At 47.9% G+C, this 21,606-nt stretch overlaps 1 protein-coding gene across 9 annotated transcripts in view; it reads left to right on the forward strand.

Annotated features, from left to right (window-relative positions):
* Positions 1-445: 445 nt before the first annotated feature.
* TRAF3IP1 (TRAF3 interacting protein 1) overlaps positions 446-21,606 on the forward strand; it is a 44,767-nt gene continuing 23,606 nt past the window's right edge. For 2 of the 9 annotated variants that reach the window (XM_036319435.1, XM_036319436.1), the window contains exons 1-9: positions 448-676; positions 3,712-3,780; positions 4,173-4,334; positions 6,130-6,270; positions 6,373-6,807; positions 9,072-9,143; positions 9,226-9,390; positions 10,122-10,197; positions 20,551-20,652. In XM_036319435.1, the coding sequence (XP_036175328.1) occupies positions 554-676; positions 3,712-3,780; positions 4,173-4,334; positions 6,130-6,270; positions 6,373-6,807; positions 9,072-9,143; positions 9,226-9,390; positions 10,122-10,197; positions 20,551-20,652 (1,345 nt within the window). In that variant the 5' untranslated portion in view covers positions 448-553. Of the gene's footprint in view, positions 677-3,711; positions 3,781-4,172; positions 4,335-6,129; positions 6,271-6,372; positions 6,808-9,071; positions 9,144-9,225; positions 9,391-10,121; positions 10,198-14,588; positions 14,706-20,550; positions 20,653-21,606 lie in introns of all 9 variants that reach the window. The other 7 variants (XM_036319437.1, XM_036319431.1, XM_036319430.1 and 4 more) reach the window with 7 other exon arrangements.

The following is a 21,606-nucleotide window of genomic DNA, read 5'->3' on the forward strand; positions in this document are numbered from 1 at the left end:
CCTCACCGCCCTGGGAGTGAGGGAGGCTGGCACATACTGTCCCTGCTTTATAGGAACAGAAACGGAGTCTCAGAGAAAACGAGTGACTGTCCTGGCGCAGGAAGCCATGTAACAGACAGGACTGGGCATTTTCTATCCCGTGCGAGCTTAGTCCAGTCTCCTGGGAGTCTGTGAAACAGCCACACAGATCTTGGAGGCTGTGTTGCCGTTAAACATTCCTCGGCGGTCACCTCTAACCCGGGGCGAGCATCCACTACCCGGGACCGTTAGGAGGGTCCAGGGAGAGGGCGCCGTCACTGCAGACAGGGGCGAGCCGGCTTCCGCGCGCAGCCGGGCAGGGGCCGTCGCCCGGTGGCGTCCGTTGCTAAGGCCGTGCTGCCCTGGCGACCGAGTGCCGCGGCTCCGCGCACGCGCAGTGGCGGACTCCGGTGCACTGTGGGATGGAAACCAGAGCGGCGCGTCCGGGCTGGAGCGGGCGGCGGCGGCGGGGCCGGGGCGGCAGGGCGGCGGGGCTGAGGCTCGGCGGGCCGGCGGGGGTGCGGGCGACGCCGCCATGAACGCGGCGGTGGTGAAGCGGACGCAGGAGGCTCTGGGGAGGGTGATTCGGAGGCCGCCGCTGACGGAGAAGCTGCTGAGCAAGCCCCCGTTCCGCTACCTGCACGACATCATCACTGAGGTGGGCGCCAGGCCGGGGTCCAGGCCCTGGCGGGATCGGGGGCGGGGGTGGGGGGGCCCTGGGTGTGGGCCGGAGTCTGGGCCCAGGTGCGGGTCGGGGCCCAGGTGTAGGTCCGGGAGCAGGGTCCGCCCGAGTGTGGGCCAGGCTGTGGGCCAGGGTCGAGGTGGGGGATCGTCGGCCGGGGTGGGGATGAGGGCTGGCGTCGGGGTCGGGCCTCGCGTGGCTGTGCGCAGCCCCTGCCCGCCGAGCCACGCTTTGACCTGGCCTTGGGCCGGAGGGGCGACCGCGGGCCCAGTTCAGTGGTGCCTGTGCGCCGGGTGCCTCTCCACTCCTGCGCCGCCCCTGTCACCCATCCCCTTGGGCCACCTCTTCCGGGGAGTCCCTGGCCATTTCTTTCCAGCCTGCCCTCGTATGTTAGAGCACATCTTACATTCTACCTGCCAGAGCGGTTTCTGTGATTTTTTCTTCAGTGCCAAGCACGTGGAAGGCGCTCAGAAATCCTGGGAGAAGGAAACGACCCTTTTTTATGGTCCCCTCTACCGCCTGGTTTTCCTCCACAGGGCCCTGCACAGGTTCTCTGCATATCGTATGTTTGATAAATACCCGTGGGTGAATTTATTGAAGGTGGTTGTAGGGGAGAAGCTATAAAAGAGCACTTTCATATTTGCTGATCAGTGGCACAGCCTGCCTCGGTTGAGAGTGGTGGTAACTTTTCCCTAGCGGAAGGAAGGTGAATTCCTGAGCCATGGAGACCGTAACTTGTTGACATGTTCCGGGTGAGCTGCCCCGGGTGCAGTACACAGAAGGTGCACACAAACATTCAGTTACCTAGAATCTGTCAAGACTCCTGGTAACTCCTGTGAAGACATCCATCTCCATGGTGCACCTGGGGCGGGCATTGAACTCTGGCGTGCTCTGTGGAGTTAGGACTCAGCTTGAACTTGCAGACTTCTAGGGGCTCCTGGTCTCCCCCCTTGCTGGTTCTCAAATGTCATTTATCACTCTTTCCAGCAGGTTGGGCATCTTACTCTTCCACAAACGTTGCTTTACTCATTTCTGCTGTCTTATAATATGTTTATAATATGTGTCTCTGTGTTAAAAAGCCCTAATTGTGCTTAAAACTCTCTGGAATCCCACCCACATACAAAGGGCTGTCTGGCCTCTTCCTCCTCCTGCAGCCCTGGACGATGTGTGGGGAAGGGAACCAGCCATGTGTTTCATCACCTCCAACTTGTGAAGCAGGCAGGTAGCGTCTTCTAACCCAGGAGGGTACAAGTCAGTCCCCAGGATGGGAGCCTGGCTGACTATAGCCTCACGCTTTATCTTCTGTGTCAGTCCTGTCTGCCCACTGAAACGGAGAGTCTGGAAGGGAGGTGGGGGCATGCCTCCTCCCCTGGGTCTTGGCATGTCGCTGGGCAGACGCATTGGAAAGCATTTTCAGATAACAGGTTCAGAGCCTTGTATGAAAATTCTTTACTGCCCCTGAGTATTATAGTTAAGTCATCCTCTTAGTATCTTAGCTACAGCTAAACTAACTTTGCCTCTTTCATAAATCAAATAATTGATCTTGTGATGTTAATGTGTCTTGTCACTTAAAATTATTGCTTACAATTTTAACTGCCCGCTAACTGGGAAAACCTCAAAAGAGACAAAAGTTTCCAGGAATACGAAGTACAGGGTACTCTTTTTTTAAAAAATATATTTTTATTGATTTCAGAGAAGAAGGGAGAGGGACAGAGAAAGAGAGGAACATCAATGATGAGAAAGAATCATTGATCATTGATCAGCTGCCTCCTGCACACCCCCTACTGGGGATAGAGCCTGCACCTGGGCATATGCCCCTGTCCAGAATCAAACCCGGAATCCTTGAGTCCGCAGGCCGACACTCTATCCACTGAGCTAAACCGGCTAGGGCCAGGATACTCTTAATGTTCTACCTGTTTTCTCAGGAAAAATAATGGCACAGCTCTTACATAGTTTGATGAGGAATAAATGCTTAATCAGTAGCCTGCTGTAGCTGGGTCTCAGAGAAGCAGTTGACTTTAGCATGGGACTGTTCTGTTTTATTTTGTTTTGTTTTTAAACATGTCTTCCAGTAATAAATATGCTTTATATCCACCTGAAATGCACACAGATAGATATATTTATACTTACTATATAAAAACACAGTCTGATTTTTTTTGTTTCACTAAAATAATGCTATTGCTATCCACTGTGTTGATTTTATAGTAACTGACCACATTTTGAGAAAAGCTGGTCTTGGAGAACCCAGGGTCCTGGCTGTATGTGGGGATGAGGAGGACCAGAAAAGCTCGTGTTCGGGGTCATGGGGAGGTGCCGGTTGACTGAGGGAGAGGACAGAGGTGATGCGGCACGGAGCACCCTCTGTCCCAGGAAGTGAGGGACACAGTGAAGGAGAAAGACCTTCCACCTAGTTTCAGAAACCCAGGCTGAGAAGTTCCTCTTCTTTCTGGAATCCATTCTTTCCACTGGGCCTGAGTGACCCTTGTAAGATGTTGTCTCCTGCTTTTGAACCTCCCAGGGCCTCCTTGTGGTCCTTAGGCTAAGTCCCTATTCCTGAATGGCTTCAGAGGCCATCGGGGTCAGGCCCCTGCCTGACTCTGGCCTCAGGCTGCGATTTTCTTGGTCTGGACCTTTCCAGGGCTGTTCACTTAGACTGGCATGTGCTTCCTCAAAACCCCCTCCCCCAACTCTTCTCCTGTATGCCTCTGGTCTCAGTTTAGGTCTGACTGACGTCTTCTGGGAGGTATTCCTTGACACCCTCACCCCTCCGGAGTTTGGATGGGTACTGTTCCCCTCTTCCCTTACCACCCCATAAGACTCTCTGATGTTTACCTGTTCCCACAGTTGGGCTGGTTTCTCCTGGTCAAGGCCTCACACATGATAGACTTGTGTTTGTGGGGTGAGTACGTGAATTAGATCTTGGGTGCAGACAGATTCGGGGTTCAATGAATGAGGCTGATGAAGAGGCTGCCCTGTGGGGTGCTGATCATGTTTTACTTTATCTTTTGAAGGTGATTCGGATGACTGGCTTCATGAAGGGCCTGTACACGGAGGCCGAGATGAAGTCAGATAATGTGAAGGTAGGTTTGAGGGGGGCCTTAATGAATGGTTTGTTTTTTTTATAAGCTGTGTACCTTGGTGTGTGTCATTTATATGCTGATTATGGTTGGATAATTTGTGAATTGCTGTGTACTCTTTTTCATTTCATTTTCTCATTTTTGGCAACTGTATTCATGCTAATTTTATTCACTGAGAAATGGGATTAGTGTTGCAAAGGTTAGTGCTAGCACATCAACTAATATTAAAAGCTTTATTGAATTTTTTTGTTTTGTTATAGAGGGTCAGTATTTTTCAATTGACATCTAAAAATAGCTTTTTATGCAAACAGGAACTGTGCCTACCGAACATACTAAAGGTAACACAAAACATTTGAAATATTTTATTATTTGTATTTTAAATGAAAATCTTTCAGGATAAAGATGCAAAAATTAGCTTCCTTCAGAAGGCCATAGATGTGGTTGCGATGGTCTCGGGAGAGCCATTGTCGGCGAAGCCAGCCCGGATCGTGGCGGGGCACGAGCCCGAGAGAACAAACGAGCTGCTCCAGAGAATTGGGAAGTGCTGCCTCAGCAAGGTAATGCTGCAGCCGGGCCCTTCGAACTCACCAGCACGAGAGCAGCGATTACAGCAGGAGTTTTGGGTGATGTGTGTTGGACGCTGCACTTTGAATCTGATCCCACCTAATCTGGAACCTCGGAGTTACATGGGAGTAACTTAAAACTGTGTAATGAAACAGAGACCCAGGTTCCACAGGCTTTCAGTGTAAAATTGGGACTCACAGGCCCTCGGCTCCTGGGGCCAGTGGCCTGAGGCTGTGTGCCCAGGCTTCCCGGCCTTGTCCTCCTCCTTTCAGGGCCCCTTTCAGGGCAGGTGACTGTTTCCCACTGGGGCCCAGATAGATGGAGCAACTCCTTTTCTTACTTGGGGCTCATGGAACGTCCCAGTTCTCTGCTTGCCTTCCCAGCCTCTGGTGTCGCGTCCTTCCCTCCTTTCTTCCCTATTGCCCTCCCCTCTCCTGGTTGTTGTTTGCAGAGCTGTGCTGCCTTCAGAGAAACCCTGTTTCAATTGTACAGGGACTGGAATTGTTACTTCCTGAGGTCCTCACTATGGCCTGGAAGCATGGCCTCTGGTTAGGTGCAACCTGGTCCTGTTTGCTGAGAAGATGGAGAAGGTCATCCCCAGGGCCTGCCTTCTTTGTGGGAGCTGGGTAGCCCCCCAGGGGAGTGGGGTTGGACCTTTATGAAGGGCTAGCTAATAAAGCCCTTTGTGTACCTGGTGGGTTATGGGCTGGGGGCTAACCTTCATTGTTGCTGGTAGCAGCAGTGGTGGCTACTAGGAGGCCTCAGGAGAGCCTCTCTGGTCTGTGTCCAACTCACAGGCTTGGAGATGCAGAAGCTGAGTGCGGGTGGTGGGGAGAGAGAATGTTTCTGTCCCCAATCCCCACCCCATGCCCTTCATGTTGCTTCTCTTTCCAGAAAGCAAATCTGACTCCTGTCTTCCCTGCTGAATCCTTTGGGGCTTCCTGTTGCCTGGGTGTGTGCGTGCGCGCGCGTGCGTGTGTGTGTGTGTGTGTGTGTGTGTATGCGTGCGCACGCATAGACAGCTCTGTGATGTGGCTCATAAGGCCCAGAGAGACCTGCTGCTATTCCCCGTCCTCCAGTTCTCTCTTGTCTACTGCACCTGTGCCTGCCCTGAGGTTTCCTGCCCTGGTTGTTCTCCCGCCTCCCAGTTTCATCTGGCAGCAAAGCGGGACCCCTAGCCTTTCCTCCTCCCAGGCTGGCTTGTGTTTCCATAGCACACACATAAGCACAGCCGTTTAACCATTGTAGTTAGCCATGTCTCCCAGGACATCCCCTAGTATGCGGTATATTCTCCAGTACAGCGGTGGCCAACCTTTAGGACCTCACGGACCACCGGTTGGCAACCACTGCTCCAGTATATCCTCAGCCCCCGGTCTAGTGCCTCCTGTGGAGAGAGTGCGGGAGTGTGAGGTGTGCCCAGGCTCTGGCCGGTGGGCGGGGTGCTGCAGAGGGATTCTCTCATTTCCTTCCTTCAGGCCTTTAATGCTGGGTGTCTGTGACCCTGTAGGGACTGGGAGGCATTCATGGAGTTGTCCTTGAACAGTGTGTCCACACTTCAAGCACGATTCATTGAGCTCGGGTGGGTTCTGCTGTCCACACTGCAGTGCTGCTAGTGTACTGCCAGCAGGTGGCGTACTTTGTGGGGACAGCACTTCCTCTTCACGTCTTATCCTTCGAATCTCACTGATAGACGAGGAATCTGTAATGAGCTGCCTTTGAGTTCATGTTTGTTACGTGTGCTAATCCCAATTTCACCCGCATTTCATTTCCTCCCGTTGGGACAACAAGCTGTCCAGCGATGATGCGGTGAAGAGAGTGCTAGCTGGAGAGAAGGACGTGAAGGGAAGGGCCTCACTGACGTCGAAACCTCAAGAACCAGACAACAGGAATGTGAGGGAAGAGGAGCCCAGGGTTCCTAAAGATGAAGAGGTGATTTCGAGGCGACATATTGGAGCATGAGACAGTGAGTCTTTTTGTAGGTCAGGCAATGACATCTGTAAATGAGCTTGTTATTTGACTTTTTTTCTCCAGGGCAGAAGAAATTCTGAAATAAATGAGAGAAGTACAAGCAGAGATCGCAAACAAAAAGAAGAATTGAGAGAAGAAAGCAAACAGAGGGAAAAAGAAAGGGACAAGGAGAAGACCAAGGAGAATGACCGTGACCGACATAAAGACTCTGAGAGAGACAAGGGCCGCGAAGGGGAGAGAGAGAGGACCAGGGCCAGGGCCAGGCCTGACAGGGACAGAGACAGAGGCAACAGGGACCGCGACAAGGATGTGGACCGTGCGCGAGAGAAGAGAAACGAGGGAGGAAAAGAAAAGGAGCGGTGGAAAGACAGGGAGAAGGAGCGCGAGCGAGACAAGGGCAGGGACAGGGATAGGGACAGGCGGAGGGTGAAAAACGGGGAGCATGCCCGGGACCCCGTCAAGGAAAAGAGCCGAGAGCATGATAAACCGGAGAAGAAGGTAAAGTCCTCTTTGAAAGTGTGAGCCTCTAACTTAGAGTTTGTGGTGTTCTCTAAAATGATTTTTGTCTTCATTAGAATGTGACTAGGAAACTGATTTTTTAATCGCCAATTTAAAATTAAGAGGGTCTTGGATTCTCAGTAGAAACTGGGAGAGATGCCAGTTTTTTGCAGGTGATTTCAGATTTGCTCTGTGCTGTGAGTGGTGTTTGGGTGTTTTTCTGAAGTCTGTGGAACGGCCGGGACCCAGCGTTGTGATTAGTGTGCACAGGCTGGCTCAGTGGTGTGTGGGCCTAGGAGCCTGGTTGTGGCTGCATTTATTAAGGATTATGGCTACTTCCTGAGTCTTGTAGGTATTAGTGGGCAAGTACAGTAAGTCCTTGGTTTCTGTATTTCTTGTTTAGTTAAATGTTCAGATAAATTTAGGATTGACCAGAAAATTAGTTTGGTTTCAGTGTTTTCTGAATGTACAAGTTGCTTTGGGTTCCCTATGGATTGTATAGGTGTCCCGTCAGGCTAGTGTTCCAACTGTCCTCCTGGGGGCATCATGTGGTTCTGGAGTGTTCTGGGAAGAAGGTCGTGGGGGTCTTCTGGCCTCCAGCTGCTAGAAAGGAGGGACCCAAGGTCTAGAAAGGTTCAAGGTCATTTCAAGGTGGTGAGGGGCGAGGCCTGAGCTGTGCTGCCTCCAGGGACAGCCCTCTGGTTTTGTAGCATGGTACCTCAGGGTGCTGCACAGGGGGCCCAGGGGTAGATGGGCCTGGCTCTGCGGGAGGCCTGGGCACTGCACATAGGTTTGGTTAGTAATTGAGTTGTGATCTACTGGGAGCCTTGGGGTCCCCATGGGCCCTGGAGTAATATAACCTATGGCAGGTGTCATGAAAACCAGGGTCACCGCAAGAGTCTGAGAAATACAAAGACATTCCCCATGTTCTCTCACGCATCGATGCTCTCTCTCTCTCTGTCTCTTTCTCTCTCTCCCTCCCTCTCTCTCTCCCTTCCATTCCCTCCCCCTCCCTCCCTCTCTCTATTCCTCTCTCTGAGATCAGTTAAAAAAGAGAATGTTTTAAAAAAAAAAAGATATCCCCCATGTTTTGCTCTTTCCAGAGGTCTAAGAAGTTTGTCACCAACTTGCTTTTTCTGAGGCGCTGGCACATTCTGGTGTGTTTTACTGTGCGCCAGGCAGCGAAGTGAATGGCCAGTGTTCCCACCTGTTCTGTTCACTACACTTGCTGTGCTGTGACGAGGTTTTGATGGAGAGACAATTCTAAAGAGCGGTTTTGCGGGTGGGTATGTGGCACCTATTGGAGCCAAGTAAGAGCAATGGTTTTGTGTAAATGTATGTGAGACCAGGGAGAAGGCACTGTTCCTGCTTGGAGCTGGGCCGCCAGAGAGAGACAGACAGACACCAGTCCCGACTTCTGTATGTAACCGGTAGCTTAGGAGGTGGGAGTTGCCTCCCTTCGACTTCTGTCCAGCTTAGATGGCATTCTCAGCCTCCCTGTGGGGTTTGTGAGGAAAAGGTGAAATGGTGGGTGTGAAGTGCTCTGAGAAGTCACAGTGACATGTGTGAGGGTGAAGGACCCAGGCCATCTGTGGGCGTGACACCCTGTCTCCTCTGAGGAGACAGCTGGGTGCACCTGGGCTGGGGGCGCCCCGAGCAGGGTCATTATGGCCAGTGCCGTCTGTCCCGTCAGGACTAAGTGATGAGGACATTTAGTCGTCGAAATGTTGACGAGGCATAATGCCCTCTGTCTTCACAGAGGAACCTCAGTGATTGTATCTCCTCTCCCAGTACGAGATGTGTCTTCCAGGGAATTTGATTCAAGATGCAAGGTGGTTTTCACAGTTTCCCTGCAATTTGTCTAAAGAGGGCTTTCCTGGCGCACAATCTGGAGCCTCCCTTTGAGAGTGCCTGGCTCTCAGAGCCGGGGAGGGAGCGGGCCACTCTCCCCCACGGCCGGGTCCCTGTCTCTCACTAGGATGTGCCCGAGAGGTTTGGCCTGGCGCCAGGAGACACTGTCCTGCAGTTTCCCCGAGAGGCACTGCCCTGAGCGTGCTTCCCCTGTTCTGCCCCATGTGGGAGTGGTCTGGATGGTCTTTTGGGATCCAAGCAGCTAACAGCCACAGGGGTCCGATGTGCAGTGGGACACGGGGAATGATTATCTCACTGTTGTCAGCAAGAAGCATCTTGCATTTGGATGTCATTTTAGATGTAGTAAATTTGAATAATTATAGAATTTGAAGAAAAACACTTTTTTTTTATAGTCATCAAGCTCCGGGGAGATATCTAAAAAGTTGTCCGATGGATCTTTTAAAGACTCCAAAGCTGAAACAGAGGTAAGCTTTTAAAAATAACTTTAAGAGACGCAAAGCTGTGGCTGTGTGGAAATAGTAACTGCTGTGCCGGGGCCTCTCCTAGCCACAAGACGGGAGGAGCGCGCAGCGTGGGCTGCAGGCCGGAGGGCCCTGTTCAGCTTGTCGTAGGAGCGATGATTTGAGTGGCTTACTGCCTGGACACACAGCTGGGGAGTGCAATCCTCCGGTCTCCTGTGTGGACCCCTGGGCTTCCTTAAAGCTTCATTTGGCAAGTGCTATGTATGGTGTACAAAGGGACAAGGTAGTCATTCGGGAGAGGGGGAGGTGGCACTTTGGATGAGTCTGGGTGAGGACTAGTCACCAGGCAGACAGGGAGACAGAGGCCAAGCTCTGCGGGGCTGTGTGGGACCCCGCAGCGTCTCCAGTGGCAGGGGGTGGTTGAGGCTGGGCCCTTCCTCTCCATGTGGGCCATCCTAGGGAGGTCATACTTCCCAGCTCTCACAATCTAACTTGCTTTCAGAGAGCGCCCCCAGGCAGCTGCAGGAAAGAGGGGCGAGGGGTGGGACTGAGGTTGGGAGGCCAGTTAGGAGGTCAGTTAGGAGGCCGTCATGGCTGGTTGAGGGAGGTGGCAAGGCAGGAACTGCCAGTGGTGGGAGGGGTGGGATGAGCTGTTTTCTCTGATCTGGACTCACAGTTGTCTACGGATGCGTGATCAAGTGTATAGCCGTAGTGGTTGAATAAGGTGTGGTTGGCAAGTTGCTGGCCTGCTCAGGGCTGTACAGAAGACAGGATCCTAAATCTAGAGCGAGAGCGGGCTCAGCCTCCCTCTGCCTCCTCAGGCCTGGAGTGCTTTCAATGCACCTAGTTGGTGTCAGTCCCTCTAAAGAGTATGGATGGCCTTGTTCTGTGTCCTGTTCTTCCTCGAGCGGAGCTTGGATCATAAATCTGCTCGTGGGTCTCTGAGGGATGCATCAATTAATTTTTTTTATTCTCTTTAAGACGGAGGTTTCCAGTAGAGCACCCAGGTCAAAGGCAACAAAGACTTCAAAACGGCCATCTAAAACCTCATTGGAAGGTACAGCAAACTGTATCATATAAGTGCCTAAACATGTGGAGAGTCATTTCTTTGCCTTAATCACAGTATCTATGGGAAAACACTCCTGTGGCTTGAAAGCAGTTCTGCCATTGGGGGGATGAACAAAGACTGGGAAAGTGATGAAGATATGTGGCTCTTACACACATACATGAGCTCATGACACCGGAGCAGAGAGCACCTCCTTACTGGAGATACACCTAGAAGATGTGATCCAATTTTAATTGTCTGGAAATATGTACCAGTCATCCATGTTTCAGCGACTCTTATCTTTGTATGATTGGCTGCATTTAATCCTGATGCAGGAGGGACAGCAAGAGCCTCCTGTTCTCAGGCAGATGGTCCCTATGCATTTAAAACAGCAGAAGCTATCACTGGGAAGCTGCAGGGAACAGGCCTAGCCTGGGTTTGCCGAAGGATAGACTCATATGACAGAAATAACTAAGTGGGGAGAGAGCGAGCCAGTGCAGGGAAGTGCTGTTGAAGGTTTTCAGTTCAGTATAAAGTTACTTTTCCTAAATTGTGGAAGTTAAAGAAGTGAGGCAAGGATGTCATCTTTGAAATTTTTCACTTAGAAATGAAGCTTGGGTGTTTGTTTTGCGTTTTTTGGACATGGAATCGTCCATCCCCTTTAACCATAACACGTAATACTTTAATGAACGTCTGTGTGGGATGGGTTCCCGGAAGGGTAAGCGCTGGCACGAAGCTTTTAGCTGCAGGGACCTGCCGTGCCCTCTGCCCCTCCTGCTCTAGGGCTTCAGAGGCTCGCTGTCTCCCTGGGCTTCCTAGTGAAACTGCATCCTCTGTGGGCCAGTAATTCTCATCGACTTCCTCATTTGTCTGTTCTTCCCTTTGCCTGACTCCTTATTACTCTCCTCAGAGCCTCAGTCTTAATTTGCGTAACTTCCCTGTACATGAGGGACATCTGCCAATTTTTAAACAAGTGTTTGTTTTTTACATTTTTTAAAGTTCATTTCTATTAATTATGTTTGATTTCTGACTTGCCCAAGTGTTTAATTTGTTTGCATTGGAAGCTGCCAGTCTTTTTTTTCTTTTTGTCCAGAGATTTGAGAGATGACGACTTTGTATTTTGTCATACATTATTATCATTAATTGTTTTAGCTATTTCTTACTTTAATTCAGGGGTCCTCAAACTTTTTAAATGGGGCCAGTTCACTGTCCCTCAGACCGTTGGAGGGCCGGACTATAGTTTAAAAAAAAACTATGAACAAATTCCTGTGCACACTGCACATATCTTATCTTGAAGTAAAAAAACAAAACGGGAACAAATACAATATTTGTATTTGCATGTGGCCCACGGGCCGTAGTTTGAGGACCCCTGCTTTAATTTATGGTGGAAGATGAGGTTTCAGAGTCTTTCTTTCTTTCTTCCTTTCTTCCTTTCTTCCTTTCTTCCTTTCTTTCTTTTCTTTCTTTTCTTTCTTTCTTTTTTTTTTTCAGAATAACTCAGCAGTATTCCAGGATCACTTACTAGTGATTTTCCTTCCCTCGTGCTCTCTGGTCTCCCTACACGCCTTTTTAAACTTCCACTGTTTTCTGTTTTACTACTGGTTTCCTATCATTGTTCTTTAAAACAGCTTTCAGCCCTTTTGTCTACTCTTCCAGATGTATTTTTAAATCACTTGATGAGTCAAAGAATCCCATGACCCAGAAACAAAACTACCTTAACTTCCCTGGATTTAGTTGGATTTGTGTTAAACTCAGGCTTCATTATGTGGGGAAGATTGGATACTTCTAATTTGGAGTTATGCAGGCGTCTCCTTCCTCCCAAGATGTGTGTGCATGTGTGTCTGTGAGTCAAGGTTTATTTGATCATTCGTTTTGTTTTTAGTTTTTTGGAAGTGGAATCTTTCTTCCCCTCATCATTTTTAGTGATTATTGTTAGAATGTAGATGCTTTATTGATTGTTGCAGTTGTATCCTAAATCAAGTCTTGTCATAGTTCTTCTGTTGACTTTTTGGGTTTTCGGAGCTGACAGTCATATTGAGTGCTTTTCTTTTCTGCGTCTGAGTTCATGGGCAAGCTTGCACTATAGAGTTCCTTTAGCAGCGGTTCTCAACCTGTGGGTCGCGACCCCTTTGGGGGTCGAATGACCCTTTCACAGGGGTTGCCTAAGACCATTGGAAAACACATATATAATTACATATTGTTTTTGTTATTAATAACTATGCTTTAATTATGTTCAATTTGTAACAATGAAAATACATCTTGCATATCAGATATTTACATTACGATTCATAACAGTAGCAAAATTACAGTTATGAAGTAGCAACGAAAATAATTTTATGGTTGGGGGTCACCACAACATGAGGAACTGTATTAAAGGGTCGCGGCATTGGGAAGGTTGAGAACCACTGCTTTAGAGGTTCTTTAACACATTCAACTGTCGGAGGTTTGCAAGCTATGTGGAATTACTGAGCTGTCAGCAAATTGGTGGACTCTCTTCTTTCTTGCCTGCTAGCCGGGGCACTGACCTCATGTGGATCCTCACCCAGCAAAGCGGGCACTCCCCCCTGACACTGACTTGTTGGCATGAGAGCATCGGGAAAAGGGCATGAGGCCCAGGAACTCTGTTCAGCTCGAAGGATAAGCCTGTATGTACTGGGGTGTGAGGTGTTATGCTGTTGGACACATAGAATCGTAAAGCCATTCTAGAACCCATATAGAATCCAGAAAACATTCTGCATGAGAAGATAACTTTTGCCTGTTCTTAAATAGTACATTATAGCACATCTAGTCACTTTGAGTTGGTGAGTGCATTTAAATTTCATTTGATAACTGCAGCATTACAAATTCAGTTTAGTACATATTTTCATTGTGTAATTTCATGTTAGGAAGAAGGGGCTTAGAACAAGTGAACCTAGTCTTTCCTCTGAGAAAGAACGTACCCCTCCTGCAGGAAAGCTAAGAAGGAGCATGGGAAACCTGGGCTGCCCTGCCCGACGGAGGCTGTGCAGGATGTTTGAGAGCCGGCCCCTTAGCCACCTGTCCTCTGCTTCCTATTATTATTGACCAGGTGGAGCTCGGTAGGTGGTCAGCAAAGGTTCCACCTGGGGCCTGGGCTCTAGACACCGCCTGTGGAGCAGGGCAGGACACCTGTGCCCCGCTCGCCGAGCTGCAGGGCTGCGAGGATTTCCTGCCGTGAGTCCGTCCCAGCTGAGTGTGTGCATTGGAGCCTTTGTTTCTTCATTCTGCAAATGTCTGTGGACAGTGATCGAGAGGGAGAAGACAGGTAGCCAGGAGAACACAGCCTGCCTACATTCATGTTAGTTAGCCAGGAGACTTGGAGGGAAGTGAAGCTAGGAGGAGTGGGTAAGGTTGGGCGGTGTGCAGGCAGGGAGGGCCTCTGGGGAGGGGACATCCGGACAGAGCTGGCTGGGGTGAAGGAGGACCTGTAGGTGTCCAGGAACGGGCAGAAGCTCTGAGCTGGGCACAGGCTTGCCTGTTTGAGTGACAGGAAGCAGGTCCTGAGGCTGGAGCTGAGAGAGGATGTGATGGGAGGAGGGGCTCACGAGTGGGCGGCCTGAGTTGCGGGACCACATTGCAGAGTTCCTAGGGATGAGGAGGATAGGGACATGATTTGACTTCTGTTTTAGAAGCACCTCCTTTTAAAACTGTAGAGGGGCGACCATAGAGGCAGGGGAGCAGTCAGGTGGAAGCAGTGTCCAGGTGAGGGACCTTGCTGTGGGACCCAAGTGTCACTGGTGAGAACAGACTGGGGGTGGGGTGCAGGTACATGTGCCGATGGGTTGGATGGCATTTGTTAGAAAGGAGAGGAATCAAAGGTAAGGTCCATTTGGGGAGGGTCTGGGCATTACGGAAGTGGGAAGGCTTTGGAAGAAGTTGGGTGGGGAATGGTGGCATTGGCGGCATTGGCAGGCATTTTGTTTCAGAGACGCCTGTGACACAACCAGATAGGGGTGTTGAGACAGTGGACAGGTGTATAGGCCTGGAGTTCAGGAACAGAGTTGGAGAACCTGAAGGTGAAAACGAAGAGTTGGGAATTTGTAGCAGGCAGTTGGTCTTTCTCACTCGGGCCATCTTGTGATCATCAGTCTGGGAGGGTATGGAGGTAACATGCTCTGGACCACCCAGCTGCACAGGCCCGGAGAGCAGGAGGCAGCTCTGGCAGGGGACACAGAAGTTGGAGGAAAGTTTAGAGAGTGGGCGTCCTGAAAGCCAAGGGGAGGCACTTCAGGAGGGGGTGTCTTGTTGAATGCTTTTTAGAGGGGCGTCCCATGGAGGCCGAGACTGTTAGTGACCTTGGCATTGGCCCCTATGAATGCCGGCTGAAGCAATCAACTCAAAGGCCTTGGCAACACCCTGCTCTCTCGTTAACTACTTTATGTCAGGAGGGAAGGAGGGTCGTGTTTCAGCTAACATTTTAGGCCCCATAGTGTCTGGATTAAATAATGAACCAGATCAAGAAACTACAGATTCAGAAATAGATAAGAAAAATAAACTCTTTAGTTTAAATTTCTAACCACTTTGGTATGAAATAGTTATATCTTAATGTAGGTATAAATTATTATTTTTTTTTATTCTAACCACTTTGATGTTCATTGTAATGTCCTGAAGGTCAGAAATGAGTTGATATTCTGTTTACTTTAACTTGCTATGTTAGATGATAAAGATGAATAACAGTTTTTCCATGCCCTTTTTTGTACAACTTATTTTTTTATGGTGGTTAATCCTCACCTGAGGATATTTTTCCCATTGATTTTTTTAAAAATATTTTTTTTATTGACTTCAAAGAGGAAGGGAAAAGGAGAGAGAAATAGAAACATCAGTGATGAGAGAGAATCATTGATTGGCTGCTTCCTGCATGCCCCCTACTAGGGATCGAGCCTGCAACTTGGGCTTGTGCCCTGACTGGGAATTGAACCGTGACCTCCTGGTTCATAGGTAGAAGCTGAACCACTGAGCCATGCTGGCAGGGCTTTCATTGATTTTTTGGAGTGGAAGAGAGGGAGGAAAGGGGAGAAAGAGAGAGAGAAAGAGAGAGAAAGGAACACTGATGCAAGAGAGACACATCAATTGGTTGTCTCCCACATGTGCCCCAACCAAGGCCTGGGATTGAACCTGCAACCCAGGTACATGCCCTTGACCAAGAATTGAACCTGAGACCCTTCGGTGCACAGGCCGATGCTCTAACCACTGAGAAACACTGGCCAGGGCAGTACAACTTATTTTTGCATCTAAACCAGTGATTTACAACGTGAGGCACATGCCTCACAGGGAGGCAGTTTGATTTTTTAAGGGGGGGCAATTCTATTTTTTTTTTTTTTTGATCCTTCAAAAAATTTTATTTAAACTGTGCCATTATTATGCTAAGTTCAATAAATAAAATCTAGCCAGCCATATAAAAATATTTGGTATTTTGGACAAGATAAAATATCCCATTATTTCAAAGATTACATTATTGGGTATCTTTGTTATCTACAAAAACCTGATAATGGTTACAGTCTATTTAAAGTAGAATTATTTCTCTAGCAAAAAAAGAGGATTGCAAAACCTATCCACTAAAAGGTGAATAAAATAATAATGTTCATATATTCATAAAGAATATTATACATAGATAAGCACCTATGTAAGATTACATAGACATTTCTTTTTTTTTTTTTTTTTATTATTAGTTAAGGTATTACAAATGTGTCCTCATCCCCCCCATTAACCCCCAACCTCCCCCCCACACACACTCATGCTCCCATCCCCCTGTTGTCCATGTCCTTTGGTATGGCTTATATACATGTATACAAGTCCTTCGGTTGATCTCTTCCCCTTACCCCCGCCCTCCCCTACTTTCCTTCTGGGGATTGATAGCCTGATTGCTGTTTCTCAGACTTTGAGTCTGTCAAGGGGGGGCAATTCTAGACTGAGATATTAACAGTGAATTTTTTGCATTTCTTATGATTCTAGGGGCCTCATATACAGTATATAAATATATAATGTGACATATTTATGCATTTCAGTTCTCTATTGTATGTTTTGAATATTTGTTATTTTTTCATATCACTTCATATTATTATTATTTTTACCAATTTCTTAGTGATTTCTTCCTCAGTGCTTCAACTGTCCTTTCCTTCTTTTATTTTTCTCTTTCATGGATGCCATGTTCTTTGGAAGCTTGTTTGGACCAAGTTAATGGCCTTTAGGCTTCCCCCATGTGAATAGGAGTTCACTTTTTGAATAATAAGAATTATATGTCACAGGTGGAGGGGTAATCTGGATTTTAAAGATGCTTAGATGGGGCAGAGCCAAAAAAAAGGTTGGGAATCACTGATCTAAACCAAAATGCTGTCTTCATCTTGCTGTTGGGATTTTACAAAATGATGTGGGTGTTAGGAAAATCATCTTCCAGGTTTCCATACTTTTCCACTCTGTTCTAGAAAATGCCCACAGGGAAGACTGGGAAGTGCTTGCTGTGGGCACTTGGGGAGCTGTTCTGTGGCTTGCCTTTCTTTTTCTGTTTGAGGTCGGCAGTGTGACGTGGGCACGCAGCCTCGCCTGCTGATAAGGAGCAATTAGATGTATGAATTTGAAATTCAAATGGGATGATGTTAATTAAATACCAGTAATTGTAGCCTTCTGTGATGTTAAACTAAATTCTTCAGAAATACTAGAATTCTTTAGTGTCGTTGAAGGGAAAAAAGAGTGTAAATCTGACTGTAGGGAAAAATAAAAATTTTTAGGCTGAACTTACCTTATATCTCTGATTTTTAAAATGTTGTACCTGTGGCTAGAAGCATGATAGGGATGTCTTTCCTACCATGTGTTTCCCCTAAGATAAGAACCACATTTCTGAAAGTTGTGTGTCTGCAGCCCTGCTCCAGTGGGGTCCCCAGGCCCTGCGTGAGGTGGCCTTGCTGTTTGTTCCAAGTGGGTCAGCTCTGTGTTTTATCTGGGTCTCCAGCACTGCGGGACGACTGAAAAAAGGGCACTGACTGAACTGGAGCAGGATGACTCCTTACAATGAAAACGCTCTCACAAAGGGCCCACGTGCTGCAGTGCAGTCGCTTCTTGGGGTGGTGCATTTATGTCATCTTTGCGGGAGCTTCTCTCAGCTGTAGGCAGGGTCCAGGCGGGAGCTCCCAGGCAGTCCCTGGGCCAAAGGACAGGGGTGGGGCATGGAGTGGCCGGTGTAGTCCCAGGCCTTGGGAAGAATTCCACCCCCAACCCCTGCAAGCCCATGGATCCTCCTTTCATTGGCACGTGGGTCAAAGTGAATGAGATGATATCCACAAGGTGGCTGGCCTGTCTCAGGCATGCCATACCACTCTGCTCCTTACACACACGTTAGTTTACTGAGAGCCCTGGTGCCCATGTTGTGCCAACCCACCGAGGCCCTGGCTGGCCTGTGCCCAATGCCAGATGGCTGGCTTTGTGTTGTCAGGGATAGCAGGAGAGTTCATGTTTTTGTTGTTATCATTTGCTTTTTCAGGCGGATTAAAGAATCCCACAAGGAATTTTTCCATTTAATTTTAAAGTGTGAACTGTTTCTCCCCCTCCTGAGACTGTGGTGCAGGCTGCCTGCTCTGCCTGCTCTCTTTACTGCGGTTTGACAGTCCCAGCCTTCCGGAACAGGAAGCCATCCGTGCCTTTACTTTGCTTGAGTCCCTCATTTAATTTTGTTTTATTGTTTAAATTTTCTTACTGTGAAAGATACAGAAGTAGAGAGATTAGAATGATTAAGACCCATATATCTCTCACCTAGATCCATCGTGATGACATTTGGTCATATTTGCTTCATTAATAGCTGTGTAACTTTATTTATTTTTAATTCTTTATTGCTGAAAGTATTACATATGTCTCCCTTACTCTCCCATTGACTTCCTCCAGCCCACGCCCCCCCAACCCCGGCCCAGGTTCTCCCCCTGTGCATATATGCATAGCCTCATTTGTGTCCATGGGTTATACATATATGCATGTAAGGTCCTTGGTTGGTTTCCTCCCCCTCCACCCATCCTCCACCTTTCCTCCAAGATTCCACACTCTGTTCCATGCTTCCATGTTTCTGGATCCACTCCGTTCATCAGTTAATTTTGTTACTTAGATTCTACATATGAGTAAGATCATGTGATACTTTTCTTTCTCTGACTGACTTATTTCACTTAGCATGATACTCTGCAGGTCCCTCCATGCTATCTCAAAGGATAAGAGATTCTTCTTTTTTTATTGCTGCGTAGTATTCCACGGTATAAATGTACCACAGCTTTTTTAGCCACTCATCTACTGATGGGCACTTGGGCTGTTTCCAGGTCTTACATAGCTATGTATTTTTATGAAATATTTCACGGTATATTGAAAACATCCTAACAGTTTACCTCTACATATTTCCCTTTAAATATCTCAGCATGTAGCTCAAAAAATAAAAAAAATAAAAATAAAAAAGACATACTCCTACACAGCACAAAATTATTGTTGCACCTAACAAAATTCTCTTGCTATCTGACCCCGATACACCTAAAAACCCAGGCTGTATTCTGATTGTGTCAAAAAAGTTCTTATGTTTTTAAAAACCAGGATCCAGTTAAGATTAATACACTATATTTTTATTATAATTTTTGCCTCTTTACTTTGAATTTGGAATAACCCTCCTCCCCCCACCCCCGCTCTTTTTTGGAGAGAATAGGTTGTTTGCCTTGTAGAATGTTCACTTTCTGGATTTGTCTGGTTGTTTCTTTGTGGTGTTGTTTAACTTATGACACCCCTTTACTCCCCACTGCCCCATATTTCTGTTAGACCTGAAGGCCTGCTTGGATCGGGCAGAGCGTTTTGCTTCCCCTTCACCCCGATGCAGGTGCACTGTGCTCTTTCCCTTGTTTCCCATTGGGGTGCACCGGGATCTCGTTGGACACAGCTGCAGGCTGCGGCTCAGGAAGGGCAGCAGAACATGAGAGGTCTTGATGCCCGGTCCACACCTGACCTGCGAGGTTCCTTGGTTCCTGGTAGTTTAGACAACAGATGGCGCTAGTGTGCCTTTTTTTTCTTTCCAGTTTATAGTAATTTTAATGAGGGTATTATTTCTTTGAGTGTTATTTGGCAAACTGGTTAACCTTCCCTTTGTGATTAAGAATTAGTTGTATAATTAGTAAATATTTAGCCTGTTTCTTGGTTCTATTTGTGTGAATTTGAAGCTTACTCAAGAAAATAACCAGAAGTTTAAAAAGATAAAATTGTGCAAAGTGTCACTAGTCTCCTTGAACTACAGAATAAAGATAGTACATTTGTAGCTTACTTATTGTGCTAGTGGCTTTTGTAGAGTATAGAAAATATTTGACTCTTTCAAATAAAATGTAACTTAAAATTATTGGGGTGTTTTCTTCTAAAATTGATAATCTATAGCTGCCAAGCTGATGCTTATGTTTGTCTAGAACTTAATATTTCATATTGCTTCCTTGTCTGCCCTCTATAAGATATCATAAGTAATTAACCACATGAATCAGATTGTCTGTCTGCATCATTTTAAAGATTTTTAAAAAAAGCACCTTAGAAGATTATGTCATCTATTTATGTACTTCTGTTACATAAAATAAAGCAGTTCTTTGATAGTCAATGGCAGGTTGATATAAACTATTTCTTTGAATACTTTTGAGAAATTATAAGTTGCGTTTCAGGAAAGGGAACATTTTTCTATTTTATTTTTGTCTCCCAATATTATTTTCTTCTTAGACAGTGGGGTCCTTCAGTGATAGGTCACTTTCAAGCCCAGGGTCCTGCCACAGTTCAGAATCTGTCCCTCCTGTACCTCCTTGCCCCTCCCCCCTTTTTTTAAAATAGGAAAAACATTTCTCAGATATTGGATATATTTTTTTTTCTAATTTTATCAACATTGGCACATTAATCATTAATTGGTAGGCAGGTAGTTGGGAGCATTTAAGATATCTAGACCTTTACACCATGCCAAAAATATTTTTCTTTTCCTCCTGCTTTCCTGAGATTACTGCCTATTTGCAGCTTCTCAACTCCCAGGCCTGGCGGTAGTGGGAGACGCTTCTAGAAATGGAGGAGGGGGGCCAGGCCCCCACCTGGGCTGAGTGGGCCTCGCCCTGCTCACAGGCTGCACCCTTCCTTCCCTCTGGACCCCAGAGCCACACTTGGGGACCTTTTTTTTATTTTTGAATTTTTATGAGTTTATTTGAGCCAAAATGAGGACATATGCCTGGGAGCAAGATCTCGAATGCTTCCCCTGGGGATCGCCTTTGGTGCGTCCACTATACACTGCGGGTCACCTGGTGGTCAATAGCTCTTTGGTAAAGCCACCAGCCCGCAGTGCACAGTCTTAACTACCCGTTTCAAACTGTTTCATATCAGGACCGACAGAAGCTAATACTAACTCAGCTAGTGTTTCAGATGGTAACTCACCTAGTCTGTGGCGGGACAACCCCGAGCCAGAACCAGCAGTGAAGCAGAAAGGTAAGGACGGCTTTTTCACTCCTTTCCTGGGGCGCTGAGTCCCCCGACGCGGTGCTGCCTGTGGGCATTTCCCTTCTTGGGGTCCTGTCAGAGCTGTGGCCCACACGGGGCCCTGTCCTTACCTTCATACGCCAGGCCTAGACCTGGCCATGACTCCCTTTCTCCTCTACATAAACGAGAGCGGAATATTCTAGTCGTTGCTGGATAGACCAGCCTGTCCCTTGTCCTGGGAGTTTTTCCGGAGGGAGGTAAAGTGGCAGACCCTGGAGTGTAGGAATGACCCTGAAGCCAGCCTCAGCCACTGCTGGGCTTCCCGCAGGCCAAGCACACACCACTGATTTCATGTTCAAAGATGACTTTCATCAGCTCACAACACTGTCATCAGCTCACAACACTCTCATGACCATGGTTTTCTGTCTGTAATGTTCTTTCAGTGTCTTAAGTTGCACCTGGTTAGTCTCTGCTTTTGGCATAGTTTTCTTAGCATTTTAAAAAAAGTTGTGATGAAATGCACATTCTGCATTTGTCTTCTAAGGCCTGGAGTTTCTATCGGGCTAGGGGGGTGCCAGGGCCTCCTTGATGTCGTGCCCCAGAAGCAGGGCTGTGCGGGCCGGTTGCTGGGTGGCCAGGGGCTGCTGGGGCTGGTGTGGCTGGGTGGGGCTGACATTTGTCCATTTGCTCAAACAGAAAACACCTGTTGGAGGCCTAATGTGACAGGCCCTGAGCAGTGAGTGTGTTAGTGTGCACAAAGCGGACAGAGGACAGCGGTGTCAGGCCCTGGACAGTGAGTGTGTTAGTGTGCACAAAGCAAACTGAGGACAGCAGTGTCAGGCCCCGGGCAGTGAGTGTGTTAGTGTGCACAAAGCAAACTGAGGACAGCGGTGTCAGGCCCCGGGCAGTGAGTGTGTTAGTGTGCACAAAGCGGACAGAGGACAGCCGTGTCAGGCCCCGGGC

This window comes from Myotis myotis, unplaced genomic scaffold, assembly GCF_014108235.1.
Source record: "Myotis myotis isolate mMyoMyo1 unplaced genomic scaffold, mMyoMyo1.p scaffold_m19_p_8, whole genome shotgun sequence".
In the NCBI taxonomy this organism is placed as follows: Eukaryota; Metazoa; Chordata; class Mammalia; order Chiroptera; family Vespertilionidae; genus Myotis; species Myotis myotis.